At 38.7% G+C, this 19,045-nt stretch overlaps 1 protein-coding gene across 2 annotated transcripts in view; it reads left to right on the top strand.

The window, feature by feature from the left end:
- Exoc4 (exocyst complex component 4) overlaps positions 1 to 19,045 on the top strand; it is a 782,658-nt gene that overhangs the window by 599,169 nt on the left and 164,444 nt on the right. For both annotated transcript variants that reach the window (XM_078040565.1, XM_078040566.1), the window contains exon 12: positions 10,950 to 11,086. In XM_078040565.1, the coding sequence (XP_077896691.1) occupies positions 10,950 to 11,086 (137 nt within the window). The remainder of the gene's footprint in view (positions 1 to 10,949; positions 11,087 to 19,045) is intronic.

The raw sequence follows: 19,045 nt of genomic DNA on the forward strand, positions 1-19,045 counted from the left end.
CATCACATGGTGATGGAGTGTGTGTGGGGGGGGGGGGTAGGGAAGGAGCATGAGGCCCAGCTAGAAAGACCACATGGTGAGACAGGAAGCCCAAGCCCTTTTCCTTCGCTTCTGTCAAAGGTTGTTCTCTCCTCCCCTTCCTCTCCTTCTCCTCCTCTGCTCTTCTTCCTCCTTCTTTTTGTCTATAGCTCTGTTCTTTATTCTCTATTAATCTTCTTTACCTCATGCCATGACTGTCCAAGCCATTCTAGTCTCCTGCCAGGGCTCTCCCTTCTTTAGACTATGCCCAGTGTGCCTGCCAGGTTCATCTATGTCTAACACCCTTTTCCCAGGAGGGGGTACAGTAGGGGCTAGTAAAGATAACACTGACCTGGAAATCAGAAGGCCTGACTTATTTTTTCTTTCCCAATCTTATTTCCTCCATCCTTTCCCACCCACCTCTGTTTTTGATTTTCTGTTTATCTCTAGTTTTCAGCAATTTGGCTATAGTGGACCTTGCTATTGTTTTTGTTATCTTCTACTTGAGGTTTATTGAACTTCTGGAATCCGTGAGCTTGTATTTTTCATCCATTGGAAAGTTTGCAGCCATTCTATCTCCTTTCCTTCTCATTGTCCCCTACCTCCCTTGGAAACTAAAGATGCGTGTGTATTAGATTGCTTGACATTGTCCCACAGTTCACTAGCTGTTCTATTTTATCATCCATTTCTCTGTGTGTGTTTTAGTTTGAATAGTTTCTTTTGCTATGTTTTTCATTTCTCTTCTTATCATGTTCATATAATCCTTTACATTTTGAAGCATAGAATCACATTTATCATAGCTATTTCAACCTTCTTTCTACTGATTTTATTATTTGTGTCACTACTGTATCTCTTTTGATTAATTTTCTTTCTTCTTGGGTATTTTCCCATATTCTTCCATGCCAAGTAAATTTTGAGAGATGCATGACATGTAGTTTTATTTTTACATTGTTAAATGCTGAATTTTGTTATAGCCCTTTGAATATTGATGAACTCTGGGAACACATATAAATTGGGGGAGATTGTTTTGATCATGCCATGCTTCTGAGCTTTGCCAGATTTTTCTAGAGCAGTCTTTAGTCTGAGACCAGTTTGAACCCCTTACTGTCACATTTCTTTTCTGAGGTTTTGCCCACACCGATTTGTTAGGAGGTTCTTCCGCCCTAGCCAGTGGGACCATGGGCCATTCCTGAACTGGGTGAACTCTGGAGACTGTTCTTCCTGCTTCTTTCAAACACTTCTCTCTGGCTCTAGTGGTTTCCTTGACATAGATCAATACTCAGCTGAAGGTTTAAAGGGACCCTCCTGAAGAGCTCCAGGATTGCCTGCACTCTCTCATGCCTGCTCTCATGTCTGTCTCTCTCTCTCTCTCATTCTTCCTCCCTTTTTCCCTCCCCCTCCTCCTGGCCATTTCCCTCTGCCCCTCCCTTTCACTTCCTCACATCATCTTTGTCTCTCCCTCTATTTGTGCAGCTACCTCTTCTCCAGTATTTTTCCTCACAAAACTCTAGCCGCCTTGGTCTCCCCCAACTTCAAATTCTGTCTCCTGGACTCAGCCAGTCTTCCAGGTTCTGTTTAGGTCCTTTCATGAGAGTGATGCTGGAGTTGATGCCTGGATGAGGCCTATATCCCTCTGACCTCTAGCCCATGTGTGGTTTTCTTTGTCTGATCATAAAGTAATCCATGTGGTGTTAACTTTGGTACAAGGAATGTTCATTTCTCGGTCAGTCTCTTGTTTGTTTCAGTACCAATGGCTAGCTTTTACCTGAACCCATTGTTTGGCTACAAAATGATTTTCTAATTCAGTTACATCTCCATGTATTAGCTGGCATTCTTAAAGTAGTCTTTTCCCTATTTGGTAATACAAAAATACAGTTTCTACTGAAAAGATCAAGCAAATGCTCAATACTTTCTCTTTGCCCATTTTTCAAAGGAGATTTGATTTGTCATCGCGAATTGTGACAAATAAGTCTTTTTCTGATTTTATTTCTTCTTTTGTTTTTCATGTATTTTTCAGTAAACATAACCAATTCAATATTTTTTTTCTTTTTTTGATGCTTTTATCATCAGCTTTGGCCAAAGGGAATTGAGAGACTCGGACTTTAGCTTTTGAAATATCATGAGCTGAGCTATCTATCTATGCATGTTGCCAGATCCTCTAAGATTTGTATTTATTATGACTCTTATTTTTCAACTGGAGAACAAGGATTGCTTTCAGCTCTAGAATTAGGACTCCAAGCTCCACTATCTCGTACACTGCCTTGCTGCTCTCGAGGTGCAGGAGACCCTCAGCCTGCCTATCATCAGGCTTTCCACAAACTGGTTCCTCTTCTCCAATCAGCCCCAGCTCCCCTGATTTCTCTGTGGGAATCCCTTCCTCCAGTCACATTTCTCTCCTGTTTGCTACACAAGACCAGCTCATCCCTTATCCCCAGCCTTTGCCTGCACCCTTTTCTTGCCTGCAATCCCTTGCCTCAGCTCTCCAAGCATCCAACTCACCCATCCTCCACATCCCAGACCAGCCTCCCCTAACTTTTTGCTTCTGTTCCCTAAGTTGTCTTTTTGCACATATTTTCATCTGCTATTGGAATTTCACCTTTTTCTATTCTGAGTGATGTTAGCCTAACTAGATTAGCATCACCCTCAGAAAGAAGAATCTATATTTTTTAACTAAGAATATTTCTTGACACAAAAGAAATACAATAGCTACTAATGTTACATAATCCACAAGTTTCCTAACATATAGTGCTTTCTATTTTGCTAAGTAGCAACTGTAAGGTACTATTGAAAGACAGAGAGAGAGAGAAAATATATGTTGAGGATATTTTCTACTCTTTCTACTCTCTGTATTTTATTATATATCCAAGGAAATTGATAACTTAGCCATAGCATTACACTGATATAAATAGAAGTCAACAGACATTTCTTATTACCTAATATTATCCAGAGAAAGGAAGTTGCCCCCTAGGAGCTCACAGTCTAATTGAGCATACTGTTGATGCTTTTTGTTCCATTCCCCTTTCCTGCTATTTTGTTTTGCTTTGTTTTGAAGATGAAATCACAAATCCCAAATAAACTCAGACGGCTGTGCTTGTAAGATATGTTAGGCATAGATTTTATTCAAACATAAGTGATTATCTACCCAAAATTCTTAAAAATACATTATCAGTAATTTATATCACATATGTTTCCAAGTTTTTAACTGGCAAATGAACTTTATAATCACTTTTATGAATTCTAAGGCTGGAGATGTGGCTCATGGTAGAGTATTTGCTGGTGTGCATGAGATCCTGGATTCAATCCCCAGTACTAGCAAAAAAGAAAAAAGAAACATGGATCCTAAAGGGATATACTTTTTTCTAAATATCCAAAATTTGACTTCATATTTTCTTTGTTTGAGCCTATTTGTAAATTCTCCCTTACTCTTGAACCTGATGAAAGAGCCTCAGAATATTTTTCCATGTCTGCTATATAAGTATATTCATCTTTTCTGAGCAGTAGAACTTTGCGAGAGTACCCTCCTGCACTTGAAGTGGGTCACTTAGTGACTAGAGTCATCAGATTAGATTAATTTTTTGGATTTCTTGCTGAAAAATAAGGATATTCGAAATGTTCCACTGGGATATATCCACTGGGATTATAATAGTACGTATTATAAAAGGACTTTCATTATTTGACTTCTGACAGCCTCTCAGCCTGCCCTCCAAGTTGATCTTTCTTTCTTTCTCTTTCTTCACACACAAACAGACACACACACACACACACACACACACACACAAACACACACACAGCCTTCAACCCAACCACAAAGAACGACTTGCAATTCTCTGAGTCCCATGCTATGTCACGTTCACACTATTGCATCAACCTGAAGTACTTTTCTTTCATCTTTGTTCAGCCTGCAAATCGCTATTTATATTTTAGAACTCAGTTCAATTGTGAAATTTTCCTTCTCACCATTTTCTCTAGCCTTCCACCACAGCCCCATTAACTCTTTCTTCTGTGCCTCTCCTGCATAATATACAGTTCCCATCATAGCACCGATATTTTATTGTCTTTATTTGTGAACCCATTTGTCTTTTCATCTAAGATTGTTGAAAGGCAGGAACCATGTCTTGTTTGGCTTTGCATCTCCTAAAGTTTGTCTAATATTTGGCACAGAGACCATATTTACTTAATAAATCATTTTCTTCTCAATCAGTTATTTTTCTTCTGATCCTCTTTAGATTAGTATTCAGCTGGTGGTTATGGCCAGCAACACTGCTACATAGTCACAGTTTTAAATACTCCCTAAGTAAAAACCATTATGATAGGATACATATAGATGGAGTTCTGAAAAGTTTCTGAAGGGGTGCCTATTTGTACAATGGGTTATTTGTACAATGAGTTATTTAAAATTGAGGTTTAAATGCCCCTCCCACAGCCACCAGCCAGATGCCCTTCCTAGTCAGTATCCACTGGGATTATAATAGTATGTATTATAATATTATTTTTGCTGGAGCCAGTCTCCCCTGGCTCCAGCAAAAATAACTCTATTCTGACTTCTGCCACCATAAACTCTCTTTGCCTTATTTTGAGCTTCACATAAATGGAATCTAATGGTATACATACTCTTTGGTGACTACTGGCTGCTTCAGCATTATGTCTGTGATGTTCATGCATGAGAATTCTTGTGTGCACCACTAGTTTGTTGTTTTGCATTGCTCAGCAATATCTAATTATATGGCTGTTTCAGAATTTTACTTTCTGTTCTACTGTCAATGGACATTTGAGTTATTTCCAGTTTTTAGCTTAGCCTTGAGATTTTCTTTGGGAACCAGACTATAGAGCAATCTTCAGTGACCTGCTTTTTATTCTTTCTCCTCCTTCCGCTGACAGGTAATGCAATGATCTTTACATAGAAAGTGCCTTTTATGTGCCTAGTTCTATATAATTTTCCCTCTTTTAAGGAATCTTATGGAACAGTGGGGAGGCGATTAAAAGTACACAAAATATTATAACAAAGAAGTTAAAGGAACAGCTACCCAGTCAGGATACTTCCAGGTTCTTTTTTTTTTTTTTTTTTTTTTTTGCTACTGGGGATCAAACGTAGGGTCTCAAATATTTTAGGCAAGTGCTGTATCACTGAGCTAGAAGTTGAGTGTTCCTTTTTTTTTTTTCCTTTTTTTGGGGGAGGGGTAGGTGGACCTCAGATTGAACTCAGGGGCACTCAACCACTGAGCCACATCCCCAGCCCTATTTTGTATTTTATTTAGCAACTGAGTTGCTTAGTGCCTTGCTTTTGCTGAGGCTGGCTTTGAACTCTCGATCCTTCTGTCACAGCCTCCCAAGCCACTGGGATTACAGTATGCACCACCATGCCTGGCAGCAGGTTCTTTCTTGAAGAAGGTTCTTTCTTCCCCTTCAGGTCTTGCCCCTTCCCCGGGAAGCCAGTATTCTGACTTCTCCAGAGATTTCTTTTGCCTGTTTTTAAACTACAATAATAATAAAATCCTACACTTATACTTCTTATGTCTGATCACTTTTAACTAAGCAGAAGTTCTGTATGACTCATCCCTGTCATTGTGTACATTTGTCCTTTATCATTGCTCTGCAGTATTCATTGAATGAATATACCACAATTTATTTGCCCACACCTATTAATAGATCTGAAGCTTGCTCTTCTTTCTGACCATTTTAAATACAATTGTTATGAATGTGTGTACTCTTGTCATTTGATGAATAGGAGCACACATTTCAGAGAGAGATAAAATTTTTTAAAAGATGATTTAGTGGAATAGCAGTGGCAGTTCCTCAGGAACCAATTTCTGAACTTGTGGCCTTTTACCAGCTGGTTCAGTAAAGGAGCAGACCCATTCAGAACAGTTGAAATGTCACACAAATCACAACATGGACCAAAAAACAGAAGGCAGGTTTCCTTTTGGCCTCTGTCACTGTTGTGTTTGTAGGTAATGTCATTGTTTAGTAGCCAATTACTATTTCTTACTGATAGTAACTGGAAGGACAGTGTGGTATGATGTGTTTCGCTAACTTGTAGTTGAATATGCCTCAATTAACCACCATTATTGTCATCATCAAGAATTTGTGAGACCCTCTCATTCCACAGCTTCCTGTATGTGTCATGGGGATGCAGCGTGTGTACCTGCGGTAGTGAGTGGATTTTTATGACCATATTTTCCTTCCATTTCTTCTAAAGCAGTTTCCCAGAATCCTAGGTTCTTTCATCATCTCTGAACCATCGATGCACAGGAACTAGAACAGCACACATAGAGACAGCATCCTTCAAACCAAAGTGGTTTTGTTTGCTTTTCTAATTGTGAATTTATTTATATATCTTTAAATCTCTAATTAGCATATTTTGGTTTATGTATCAATGTGTTATAGAAACTAAGATATTTGGATGAAATTAAATGTTTTGCAGAACTATCTAAGACCTTCAGTTACAATAAATGTTAAGTCCTTGGGAATCAAGATGCCGTCATAACAGTAGCAAGTAGGCTATGGTCCACTTTACTCAGTCAGGTTTTTGACCCACTACTGAGCATTATAATTGTATTCCAAATTTATCTTTTCACCCTCTTCTGAATGTGCAGTGCATCAACTTATTTAATAAACAATTATTGAGCACCTGCAGTGTGTCAGATACATAGCTAGGATAGAGTCACTGGTCAAAAAGAATTTACAGTATAGTGGAAGAGACAGCCAAATGAACCAATGGATACCATAGACCATTTAAAGACTAGGCTGAAATTATTTAGTCAGGGAGTTCTGGTAGCACAGAAGACTGGCATTTACTTTAGACCAACTAATCCTTTGGTGAATCTTCCAGGATAAGAGTCATGAGGAAGGAAGACCATCCCAGGCATAGAGATCAGGAGGCACAAAGGGACAGAAGCAGGGATTATCCTGGTGCAAGCAAGCACCTGCTAGTGACTCAGTGTGGTTAGAGCAGGTGCTCAGTAGAGATGGAAAGAAGGCTAGATAGGTAGACAGGGTCAGAGCTTAAGAGGCTGGTATGTAGGACAGAGTGTAGGCCAAGAAGAAACAGACCTGATTTCTTCACTATGAAGAACACTGGTAGTAATACCTCTCAAGCATGTCATTGGTCTTTAGTGTCCTCGACAGAGCAACCAGGAAAGAGACATTTCCAAACCATGTTCTAGAACTTTGTTCTAGTAGATATAAAAAGATGGGCCACAAGAAAAAAAAAATATTTCAGTAGTTAAGGAGCAGATTGAATACTATATATACTATATTCTTCAAAATTCACAATTGAGAGCATATTAAAGGTTTTCAAAGTCTTCTAGTAAAGGAACTACTTTAGTTTTAACTCACCATTTTTTTTCGAGTTTTTCGAGCTTGGAGTCAGTTTTCTATATTAGTGTCATGCTGTGGAGGCCCATTTTGACAAACAGAATCCATGGTCCAAACATCTTCATTTCCTGTTTTGTTTGTGTTGGTGGAGCTGAGGATGGCACATGCCCTTCAAGTGTTCCACCATCAAGCTTCACCCTCCATCCTCAGTGATACCTCTCCAATGTGCAGGACTAAAGAGCTGGTTCTTATAGATTTACTTCTTAGGTCACTTTGTGTCCTTGTCATCAACTTTGGCTGTTTATTTTTCATAGCAACTTTTTTTTTAATTGCCTCACCTGTCCTTTTCTCCTCATTTTTTATATCATGCTCAGACCATATGACCTTCTATTGAGTTGCAAGAAATGTGAATTGAGCTGTTGCTAAACAAATATCAATCATTTATAATGTATTTAATAGAAATTATAATGAATAAAGTTAGGATTTTACTTATTATAAAGTCTTCATATTCTGCATTGGCAAACCTCAAAATTAATCGTCATTATGATGCTAAAGAGATCAAATAAATAAAAACAGAATTAACTTTGTTAAAAATTTAATATTTTCAATATTTACCTGTCAGAGCCACTGATTTGGAAATTGTTATAAATTCTCAAAAAATGGGAACATGTTTTTCCTGTAAAAATCCCCATCATTTTGCAAACTGCAGTGTCATTTTCCTTGAAGAGAATGTAGTGATTGATTATCCAGAGTGCTGCCATGACAAGGTAAACCAACCAAATAGCTGGAAAATTGTATGTAATCATATAGCATCACCTAGGTGTGTGCTGAGCACAGCCATTAGAATTAAGCCATGCCATTCTGATCATTCCCTGCTGTCCATCCTTCTCACCCCCCGAACATGAACCTCCAGGGAATGGGCAGAGATGCTTGCAGTCACCCCTGCCCCTACAGATGTCATCAGTGCAGTTCTTGTCATCCAGATGCACTGTGGTAAATACAGTACAAACCTACTTCACAGCAAGAGATTTCAAAATGCAGAGACATCTGTATCAAACATCCCTCACATATAGACATTCAGAGAGACGTTCATTAACATTCTTTTATTAGTAGTATAATCCCGAAGGTCCTGATAAACTATAAACAAGGAGAGAAAAGGAATAATGGGAGCTGAACAAAAAGGAAAGGAGAAAGATCCTCCTGAGAATTCCGCAGTATAGTCAGGAAGGCCACACGTACCTGTGATGACTTGTGAACTGTTACACTGTGATCCAGCCAATGTCAAAGTAATGTAATGATGAGCAAATTGAATACATGAGTCATGAGAGTGATCAAATTATCCTTGGTTATTAGAGTACTAAACTGAATCAGAAGAAAGGAAGGGGCTACCCAAGCTACCCCAGACATGATTACCAATACTGTGATTGGGAATAGAATCAGGCTCTTTCTCTTAATAATAATGAGTAATCTCATTTTCCCTGCAATGCTTTAGATATTAAGTGGGCTCCGTTAGGATGGCAGACTCCTCTCTCCTTTATTAATTGCTGTCCACATGTCTTAGGATACCCTGTGTTCTGAATCAAGATGAGAATTTTAGATGTTTCTACGCATGGGCACATGTAGCCAGGCAGAATCAATTCCTGTCACTCACTCACAAATACAGAGGAATGGGATTATGGATCAGGGTGAAGCTGCAGTGCTTTAATCTTAAAATCAATACAGAAAAGGAAGTTGAACTTGTGGGGATTCTATAGAGACTGTAATTTGGTTTCCTAAGAGGTTTGCCTTACAGAATAGAACTGTTCCTTTCTTCTCTCCTTCTAATTATTTTACTGAGAATGGAAAGAGGAGGGGAAGGGGAAAAAAGACAGAAACCTCTACAACCAAATCATCTTGAATAAGCATGCAAATGTGTCATAATTCAAGCTAATCCTCCTTTGTGTTGAGAAAAGCTATACACTTTTATCCATTCTTTATTAAAAAAAAAATAGTCAAAACCCTGTATCCTATAGCCTGTATTTAAGCATAATAAAATGCCTTTTATTCCTTCATAGGTCACTAGAAAAATGTTTTTAATGTTTACTTTTATGCCTAAGTCTACTATAGCCTATGTGATTTTACACAAATAAATATTCAACACACTTGTTATTGACCAAAGGATTCCAGGCTGCTAAGCATGTGATTAATATTTACTCCCATGTAATTCTGCTCCTTTTGAAAGAGACATGAACTAATGGTTTTAAAGACTCAGTCTTTTTCTTAATCAGAGACTTACAGCTTATTGAATATGCCTCTTTTCAGATATAACACTGATTTGTTGCACAGTACTATCTATCCGACTTTAAAGTGGGCTTATTATTTTTCCCTTTGGATAGTTCTTTAATTCAGTTTTAAAATATGTCTGAGTCTGTTTGGATCCTGTTCCTGTAATGGTGACAATGATGTTGTTACAGTTTGGATTTGAAATGTCACCAGAGGCCCGGGTGTTATGTTAAAGGCCTGTTCCCCAGAGGGGTGCTGTTGGGAAGTTGGAGAGAACCCCCAAGAGAGTAGGGTCTACTGGGAGGTCTTCAGGCCACTGGGGGCATGCCCTTGAAGGAGGTTTTGGAACCCCAGCCCTTCCTCCTCCTCCTCCTGCTGCTGGCCATTAGGTGAGCAGTTCTGCTCTGCTGTGCACTTCTGCCATGATGCCCTTGCCATAGTCCCAAAACCACAAAGCCAGTTAGTCACAGACCGAAACCTTCAAACTATGAGCCAAAATAAACCTTTTCTCTTTATAAATTGATTATCTGAGTTATTTGTTACAATACTGGAGAGTTGACTAACACAGTAATATACTCTGATCATGGGAAAATGTTTGAGCTGTGAGCAGAACTCAGGACTATCGCTGAGACAAAATGGTTTGGTGAAGAGAGCAAAGCCTGGAGCCCCTGCTTTATTTGCTTCATCTTTCTAAGTTTCTTTACACTTCTTTTGACTAGGGGTGATTTTAGGTGATAGGAAGGGGTGTCGAGAGGAATAAATGAGCTGATGTATGCAAAGTGCTTAGCACTGTACCCTGCACTTGCAAGAACCCCATAAATGTTCATGATAGTCATGATGATTATGTGAGTCTCGAGTGAGAAAACATGCTGTGCATGTGAAAACGTTCTACAAGCTTTAAGACAATACAAATGTTGTTGTTAATATATTGATAGTTTTGAGACTTTCAAAATAAACCATGGAAGGCTTTTTCTTTATGCTGCTTATCATAGGTCACTCCTCTCAAAGTAGAACTCTGAAGGTTGTAAATCAGGCTCCAACTGAATATGCATTTTCTTTCTTAAAAAACAAAGAGATATCTTGTGACTGCCAAGAACTCCTCAAAATCAGTTTGCAAATCCTTATCCTATGTCATTCCAGAGAAAATACCTTCACAGGTCTTTGGAAGACCCAGTAGGATGTAAGATACTAATTTTGTTCTTGATTTTAGTCCATGTTTTTAAATGTCACATCCTTCAGGAAAGTTCAAGTGTCTTCAATTATTATATCCCTTCATTTGTCCTTCCTTGTCCTACACATTACCTGAGCATGGAAATCTCATGAGTTTCTGTGTCCTCTTTTTCATTCATTTCCAGAGCACTATCATCGTGGAGAAGACAGTGCAAGACCTCATGAACCTGATGCATGACTTGAGTGCATATTCAGATCAGTTCCTCAACATGGTGTGTGTGAAGCTCCAGGAGTACAAGGACACCTGCTCTGCAGCCTACAGGTAGAGCTTCTGCTAGGGCCTAAGCAAAGTCACTTTAGAACCCCGGGGGTGGCTCTGATTAGTGATACTATCTTTGTTGCCTAACTTCCACCTTAAGAAAAAAGATCACTCCTGAATTTTTCAGGGGGCCTGATAGAACATGTTTCACAGAAATAGGCTCTTAGATTCTTCCATAGTCACCCTGACTGAGGGAATGAAACGGACCAAGAATCAGAGACACATGAGACTTCCCTGGAGTGGCTCAGCTGAGGGTATCAGCCTTGATTTTCATGAGACTCTAGAATTGTAAGGTTTTCCATCCTCAAGTAAATTTCAAACCTTGATTAGTCCATCTGGTGAGTGAAAAGATCCTTTAAGTAGAGCAATTTGAAACTCTTAATAATCTATAAAGTACTTCTTTTTCATCCTTACAAATGTATTCTCCCTGATGTTTGATCTATAAGCTTCCTACCTTCACAAAAGGACAGTTTTGTGGTGATGTTTTCAACATCACTAGAAATGAAAAACTAATGTTACAAACTTGAAAATGGTTATTTATACCTCTGATATATTTTCTTTGGGTTGAAAAACCTTTCTGGGCTTATGGAAGAGATCATAGTCCTTCTCACGGAAAACAAATTTAGGAACAAATGATGGTCTGGTTGGCAAGACATAGGACAATTATCAAAGAAAGGAATGTGGGCTGGGGACATGGTGCAGTTGATAGAGTGCTTGACTCACGTGTACAAGGCTGGAGTTCAGTCCCCAGCACCACACACACACTCACACACACACTCATACACACACACAAAATAGGAATGTGTGGGGTAATATTCTAACATGTATGTGATATATAACTAAGGATAGAGAGGTACAGAACATAGTAACTGTACTGCAAAGGTGATAACTGAATAAGACGTACTCTTCGGGCAGAAAGAGCAAAACATGAGCAAGACTAGAAAAAGATGGTGGCAGCCAGGAGTGACTTTGCAGAAGGAGGGATATGGGGAGGTGCAGCTCAGCAGGGGCCGAGGGGAAGCACTAGCATAGTTGCCTTGCATTTGGAGGGTCCTATGTGGAGGAAGTTTGACTGGAATAGAGCTCTCAATGGAAGGTAGTAGGAGATAATGTTGAATAGAAAGAGTAAGACCAACCAACATGGTCTTTTTAAAAAATGAGGCTTGGAAATATAAACATTGTACAGTAAATAATAAGTGAATCCAAAAGCAGTGTTTAGGGGAGATTAATCAGACAGAGTAATACAGTATAGATGAATGCTCAACCTTCCTCTTTCCAGCCATAAGTGATATTTGTGCACACCTACGTGAACCAGTTAAAGAAACCCAACCACTTTACTGAGATGCACTCCCAATAATATTTTATTTTTTTCATTCAATGATTAATTCATCAAAAGTTATTTTTGGGTTAAAATTATACATATAACGAATAACTTATAATAGATTATTTAAAAAATATTTACTGTAGTAATTCAGATAAAAGGGCTAAAAAGTATATTGTTGTGTTAACAGAAATCTTAAATTTATATTTTTTAGATTCAAATTCGTATAAATATTTTTTGCAGAAAATTCCACATATCCCATTAGGATAAAATTCATTGAGGATGTGAAATAGAAATAATATTCAAAAAGAAAAGAAAATACATCCAACTGTTAAAAAAGAGCCTTTTCCATCTATATTTTAATGGAGGGCATAAAATTACAAATAACACCTGTGAAAGACACGAACTTAGGATATCTGTCTGAGATCGGAATTTCTGAGCCATACATATTGTTTTTTCAGTTGCACAAAACCTAATTCCAAAGCAGTTAAAAAGTTGTACCAATGTGTCACATACCAAATGAGAATCTAATAGCATATTTTAAATATTAAAACATAAATAGTAAAAATGTCTTTAAATAATGACATTTTAAAAGCATTGCATTTTAATTTTACTTTTATGACTATGTTGAACTTCCATTAAATTTAAAACTTTTTAAAAGGCAAGTTCTGCCCTCTTTTTCTTACATCTGATTATGAGTACCCAATAATTTCTCACAAATAATAATGTTGAATGTTAATTATAATGAAGAAGTTATATAACCTGACTATAATAAGGTAAAGTTGACTCTAGAATCTAAATGCCTCTTGTAGTCATTTTTATAATATTGTTATTCATAATATTTTGACAGAAAATTTTAAAATTCTTGCAACATTATTCATCACAGGTGCTCTTTTTTTCGTAGTTTTTGATCCTGCCTCTCAACATGAGATATGACTGGAACCTATGTGTATTCGTTTGCTTTATGATACTATAACAAAATGCTTGAGCCAATTAGCTTATATAGAGAAAAGGATTATTTTGGTTCGCCATTCGGGATGGCTCAGTCAAAAATCAGATGATCCCATGGCTTTGGACCTCAGCCAAAATAGCACAGAGTGTGTTCAAGCATCTGTTAGCTATTTACTGAGCATGTGCCAAGACACTGTGTAAGTGTGTGGGAAGAAAGAACTTAACTGGTGACTGATTCTACCTCTAATGAACTTATATTATAAAGGATAGAAAGGGGAATATGAGACAAATGATCATAATTTTATATGTAATCTTCATACCACTAATTTATGACAGGAAATATGGTAAGGTAAGGGAAGATGCCGTGTTCCAGGAGGAAGAAATCACTGAGGGAAGGATATGAACCAGGCTTCTGGAAAAAGAGGAGGATTTAGAGAGTCTTAGGCAGGGGAAGAAAGGAACCTGAGCAATGTCAAGGACTGGGGGTTCGTCGGGACGGGAAGAACAAGTGAATGAATGTGCAGGCTTTGAAAGGAACGCTGCAGTCAAACTGCAGGATCTTGAATGCCAAGCTCCAGGAGCGGGGACTTTTAAAACTAGGTAGTGGACAGCCACGGACTGGGTGTAGGTAGACAGCACCAGGCACAGGCCTGTGCTTCAGGGAGATTTCCTGAGTATTTTGTAAGGTGGACTAGAAAAGTGAGAGTGGGCAAGTAGAGGGGAGAGAGATTAAGTCCCTGAATTGGGGGAAAGAGAGGGATAATGGAGGGGAAGTAGACAGCTCAAGAGGAATTAAAGAGGTAAAATTTTTAGATTTGACCATTAGTTGGCTACAGAGAGTAAGGAAACGTTAGGAAGAAACACTGGTTGAAATTAGCATTATCTTTTCTATTGCTGTGTTTTTTTTTTTTTTTTTTTAGTTGTTGTTGGACACAATATTTTTATTTTATTTATTTATATGTGGTGCTGAGGATTGAACCCACTGCCTCGCACTTACTAGGTGAGTGCTCTACCACTGAGCCACAACCCCAGCTCCACTATGGATTTTTTTTAAAACATAAATCTAAGATCTTACATTTACCCATTAAATGTAATGTTATTTTTAACTCCTTATTGAAGTCTTTTAAGGTATTTTTAAATCTTCATTCTGTCATCAAAAAATCTTAAGCTATTCTTCCAAATTCCATGTCATTCTTGATTTTAGAAGCAATCTTTTAGCTTCTTTATAAATGTCCTGAAAAGAAAAAAACAAGAAGTTCAACCCTAATAGGAATTTTGGAATCTACTTCTTAAGACAACTATGTATCACTCAATACTTCAGGAGCCCCTTTGGTTTTGTAACTAAGAAGGTGTACTTTAGGTCAAGAGCAGGCCCTGCAGCCCAAGTGTGAATACCAGCTTTCTGCCTACTAGTTATATGAACTAGTCTCTCTGTCTTAACTTCCTCATCTGCAAAAAGGGATAATGATAGTTCTTTTCTTTTCTCAAGGGGTTTTTAAAAAATACTAACTTTAAAAAAAAAATAGTTTTTAAGTAAAATAGTATGTCCCCCCTCACACAAAGATGAGCTCCTGTTTTGTTGATAGCAGTGTGTGGTGGTGATGGCTGCCTTGACTACCACCTGGGGCACCGATATTTTTCATCTTCTGCCCTACAAGAGATTGTATCAGGTTTCTTTCCTATATCTCCCAATTATAATACTTTTAAGGCAAACAGTATCCCGCTTACGTGTCTCCCTAAAATGTGCATGTAAAAGCCAGCTGTGGACAATACTCCAAGTATTTGTTCAGGAATCTTCCCAACCCTTCACTTTCAGGACCTACTTCTCCTGCTCTACTGAAATGTTCCTTAGGAATTCTCATTTTAGGCTGTGTTTGGATAGGAGGTGTCCCCAAAAAGTCTCATGTTAGACAATACAGAAATGTTCAGAGATGAAAATATCAGTGTTATGGGTTGGATATGAGGTGCCCTTCCCCCCAAAAAGAACCCCTGTGTTAATGTAAGAATGTGCAGAGGTACAGTGATTATATTATGGGAGTTGTGACGTTATCACTCCATCCTAGTTTGAGTGACTGGATGGTAACTGTAGGGAAGTGGGACATGGCTGGAGCAGATGGGTCATTGGGGAAATGCCCTGGAAGGATGTATCTTTCCTGTGGCCCTTCTCCCTCCCCTTCTGCCCCTGCCCCTTCTTTCTGGTCTCACCATGAACTGCTCACCATGAGCAGCATTCCTCTGCTGGGCCCTTCCCCCATGAAGGCCCTTACCTGGGCCAAGAACAATGGAGTTGACAATCTACAGATGGAGACCAACACAATCATGAGCCCCAAATAAATGTTTCCTTCTCCAAGACGTTCTTGTCTATTTTGGTCACAGTGATGAAAGGCAAACTAACACAGTCAGATCTTGAGAACAAAGTCAAAACAACCAAAAGCCAAATTTGTCATTTCTTCATGTCAATCAGGAAAAGAACAAAGTCATGTGTCTTGTTCTTTGAAAGATCTTCCTAGCTCCTGGAGAGGACCACTTTCTCACTGTTCACAAACTGCCTTTTATAATCTCTTCAGAATCTTGTCCATGATTCCAAATTCACTCCATTTCTTTAATTTAATTTCCTTTTCTTTTTTTGAACCTCGGGGATTTGTTCTCAGTGTTTCTCCATTTCTGTCAAGATATCTCCAGTAGTTCTATGATTCCATGTTTAATTATTTCAGTATCCCAAGATAAATTGCCTAAATTTGTCAGAATATTCTTTCATCTCAGTAATTATTAACACAGTTTATTATTTCATCCTTAAAACAATTATTTACTTCATTTCTTGGATTTCATTCATTCAACAAATGTTTATGGAGTACTCATAAGAGAGTTTGTAGATACAGTGGTGAAAAAGCAGATTAAACATCTGCCTTTATGTGGCTTACATCTGTTGGGATGGGAGAGAGGAGGTAAATAATAAGTAAATATAATCCATAAACATAAGGAATTTCAGAAGATAATAAGTACTGTGGCGAAAAGAAGTGGAATAAGGTACATAACTCAGGAGTGTGGGAGAATGTAGTTAGAAGTTTAGTCAGTATTCCAAGGAGGCCCTGTAGAGTCGAGTTGAGGAAAGGCTGGAGAGTTAGGCAAGGTATCTGGAAAACGAGTACCCTGGCAGAGGACGAGGCCCTAAGGCAGAACTCTGCATGACCCTTTTCAAGAACAGCAAGGTAGCCAGAATCACAGAGGCAGTAAGGAAGTGGTATTAGAGGACGGCCATGAGGACAAGGCCAGCCCACTGTTGTGATGTGAAGTTTACTCAGTGAAGTGGGTGCCATTGCAGGAATTGTGCTAGGAGCAGCATGCTCTTACTTACACTTAAAATATAAGTACTGAAAATGGACTATAGGGAGACAGGATTGGAAGCAAGGGGACCAATTGGTTGATTGTGGTGATCAAGATAAGAAATCAAGTAACAGTGAACAAAGTTCCCTGCCAGATTGGACATAGGGTATGAGAGAAAGAAAGGTGGCAAAATGACTCTTAGGACTATTTCCATTGTGAAACGATAAGTTGCCAGCTATTAAAGTGGAGGACACTGCAAGTTTAGGATCAAGTAGGCCAAGATTTAAATTTGGAGGGCCTGTTATATCCACTTGGAGAAATGGAGTAGAGAGTTGAATCAAATAGAGGGAGCTATGGCCTGAAGATAGATATTTGCCAGACATCGACATATACCTACTATATATGGGATATTTAAAGCCATGTTACTAGATGAAATCTCCACAGGAGTGAGTATATATATGGCACAGAAAAAAAAAAACAGAAGGTTGTAGAATGAAGAAACAACAAAGGACACTAAGAAGAACAACAAGGGAATAGGAGAGAAGTCAAGAGAATCTGGTGTTGTAGAAACCAAGTGAAGAGGGAGGTGATCAGTTGGGTCAAATACTCCTATTAGGTCATCATTAGAACTGAGAATGGACTGCATGGAGGCCATTAGTGACCATCATGAGAGCTATTTCAGGAGAGAGAGAGAGAGACATAGAGATAGATATGGAAGGATGGAAGGGGAAGTAGAGAAGTTGTAAATATAAGCAAACCTTTTATGAGTTTTGCTGCCAAGAAAACACAGAAATGGGGTAGTGGTGGGAGAAGTGAGCCCACATAAAGGGTTGTTTTTTTGATTGTTTGTTTTATTGTTGTTGTTGTTATATGAAATGTTATTTTAAATAGGAGAAGTAAATGCATATCTATATGTTAAGAAAATGATTGGGGAAAGAGAAAATTGGTGGTAGGAAAATAGGGAGAATTACTGAAACTGTGCTTGTCACTGGGTAAGCAAGTATGGAATCTCATGCACAATTGGAGTGATGGTTTTAGGCAAAAACAAGAATAATTTTATTCACTGTGGTCTATTCTGCCCATAGGAATTGAGTTGCTTCTCTCATTTCTATTCACCATTTTGTTCAAGCATGAAGCTTCTGCCTTTTGTACTATCTGCTAGAACACAGTTCTTTTGGTTATTAGCATATCATGGTTCTCTAGATTATCCTGATTTCTTTCCAAGAGACTAGACCCCGTTAACATCTTTCCAGGCCATAATTTCTGGAGTGGTGTCCACTTTTTAGTACTCATTCCCAGAGTACCCCACAAATAGGGGGGTGCCTGAGATGATATGCCATGGCTGCTGAACTACAGGTCTAGGTTGAATTTATCTCAGGGTCTGGAAAAATAATCCGTGAAGAGTTGAAGGGGAATAAATAGAAAATCATCTCTATGCTTGTTATACAGCAGTGCACAGTCACACACACACGCACACACAACACACGGCCCCATGGTGCACATTGCTTGTTTCTTAATCAGGTTTTCCAGGTCTAGAGAGAAAATGTTTTCTTGTTGTATGGGTCTGAAGATTCGAGGTGTCCTCACTTCCTCTCTTTTCATTTATTGCTCTCCCCCGGATTGGCACCTGCTGAGGAGTAATTAGGGCAGTCCTAATTTGGACAGCCAAATTCTGATTACAGTGAGAGGAAAAACAGGAAATGTTCTAGTTTTGCTGCCAGCAAATGACTGATTTAAATAGAAAGCCATATACAATTCAAATGATCCAAAATGATATAACATTGGGGAAGGAGGAAGGGAGCAGGAAACATTGCAATCTGATTTTCTCCCCCGTGATTCTCAGCAGATATCTTTCACAGAAGTGATCAAATCCATAAGCTCACAATGCCCTCTGCTGAGATTTGGTTTCTTTTCCATTTGCTGCAAGAACCTGGCAGCCACTGGGAGTTTAGAGATCCGAGGAAGGTCAGAAAAATCTACCTTCCTGAGAGCACCTCACTCCGGAGAGGTGGACTGTACTCTATAATGATGTCATGTCACAGGCTTTGGATAAAGAAGTTTCCCTAAGAGGGAAATGAGCACTAAATGTCTTTTTCTTAATTAGTCACACCCCTTGGAGCTTAAAAGAAAACTCAGCTGTGAATTCTGCACTGCATTAGTAATCAGGAAGTTGGTCCATTACTCTGCTGCTTCTAAGTTGAACACTTCTCTCCCTTTGCTTGTCCTCTTTGCCCTGTGACACAAGCAGCAGCTTATGCGTCGTCCCAAAGTAGTAATTTCATGATTGGAATCACAGTTTTCTGAAGTTTCTATCTGTTCTGACTTAGCATCAGTTCATTAATTTTTTTCAGGTCTGAGAGAGAATC

Source organism: Ictidomys tridecemlineatus, chromosome 2 (assembly GCF_052094955.1).
Source record: "Ictidomys tridecemlineatus isolate mIctTri1 chromosome 2, mIctTri1.hap1, whole genome shotgun sequence".
Lineage (NCBI taxonomy): Eukaryota > Metazoa > Chordata > Mammalia > Rodentia > Sciuridae > Ictidomys > Ictidomys tridecemlineatus.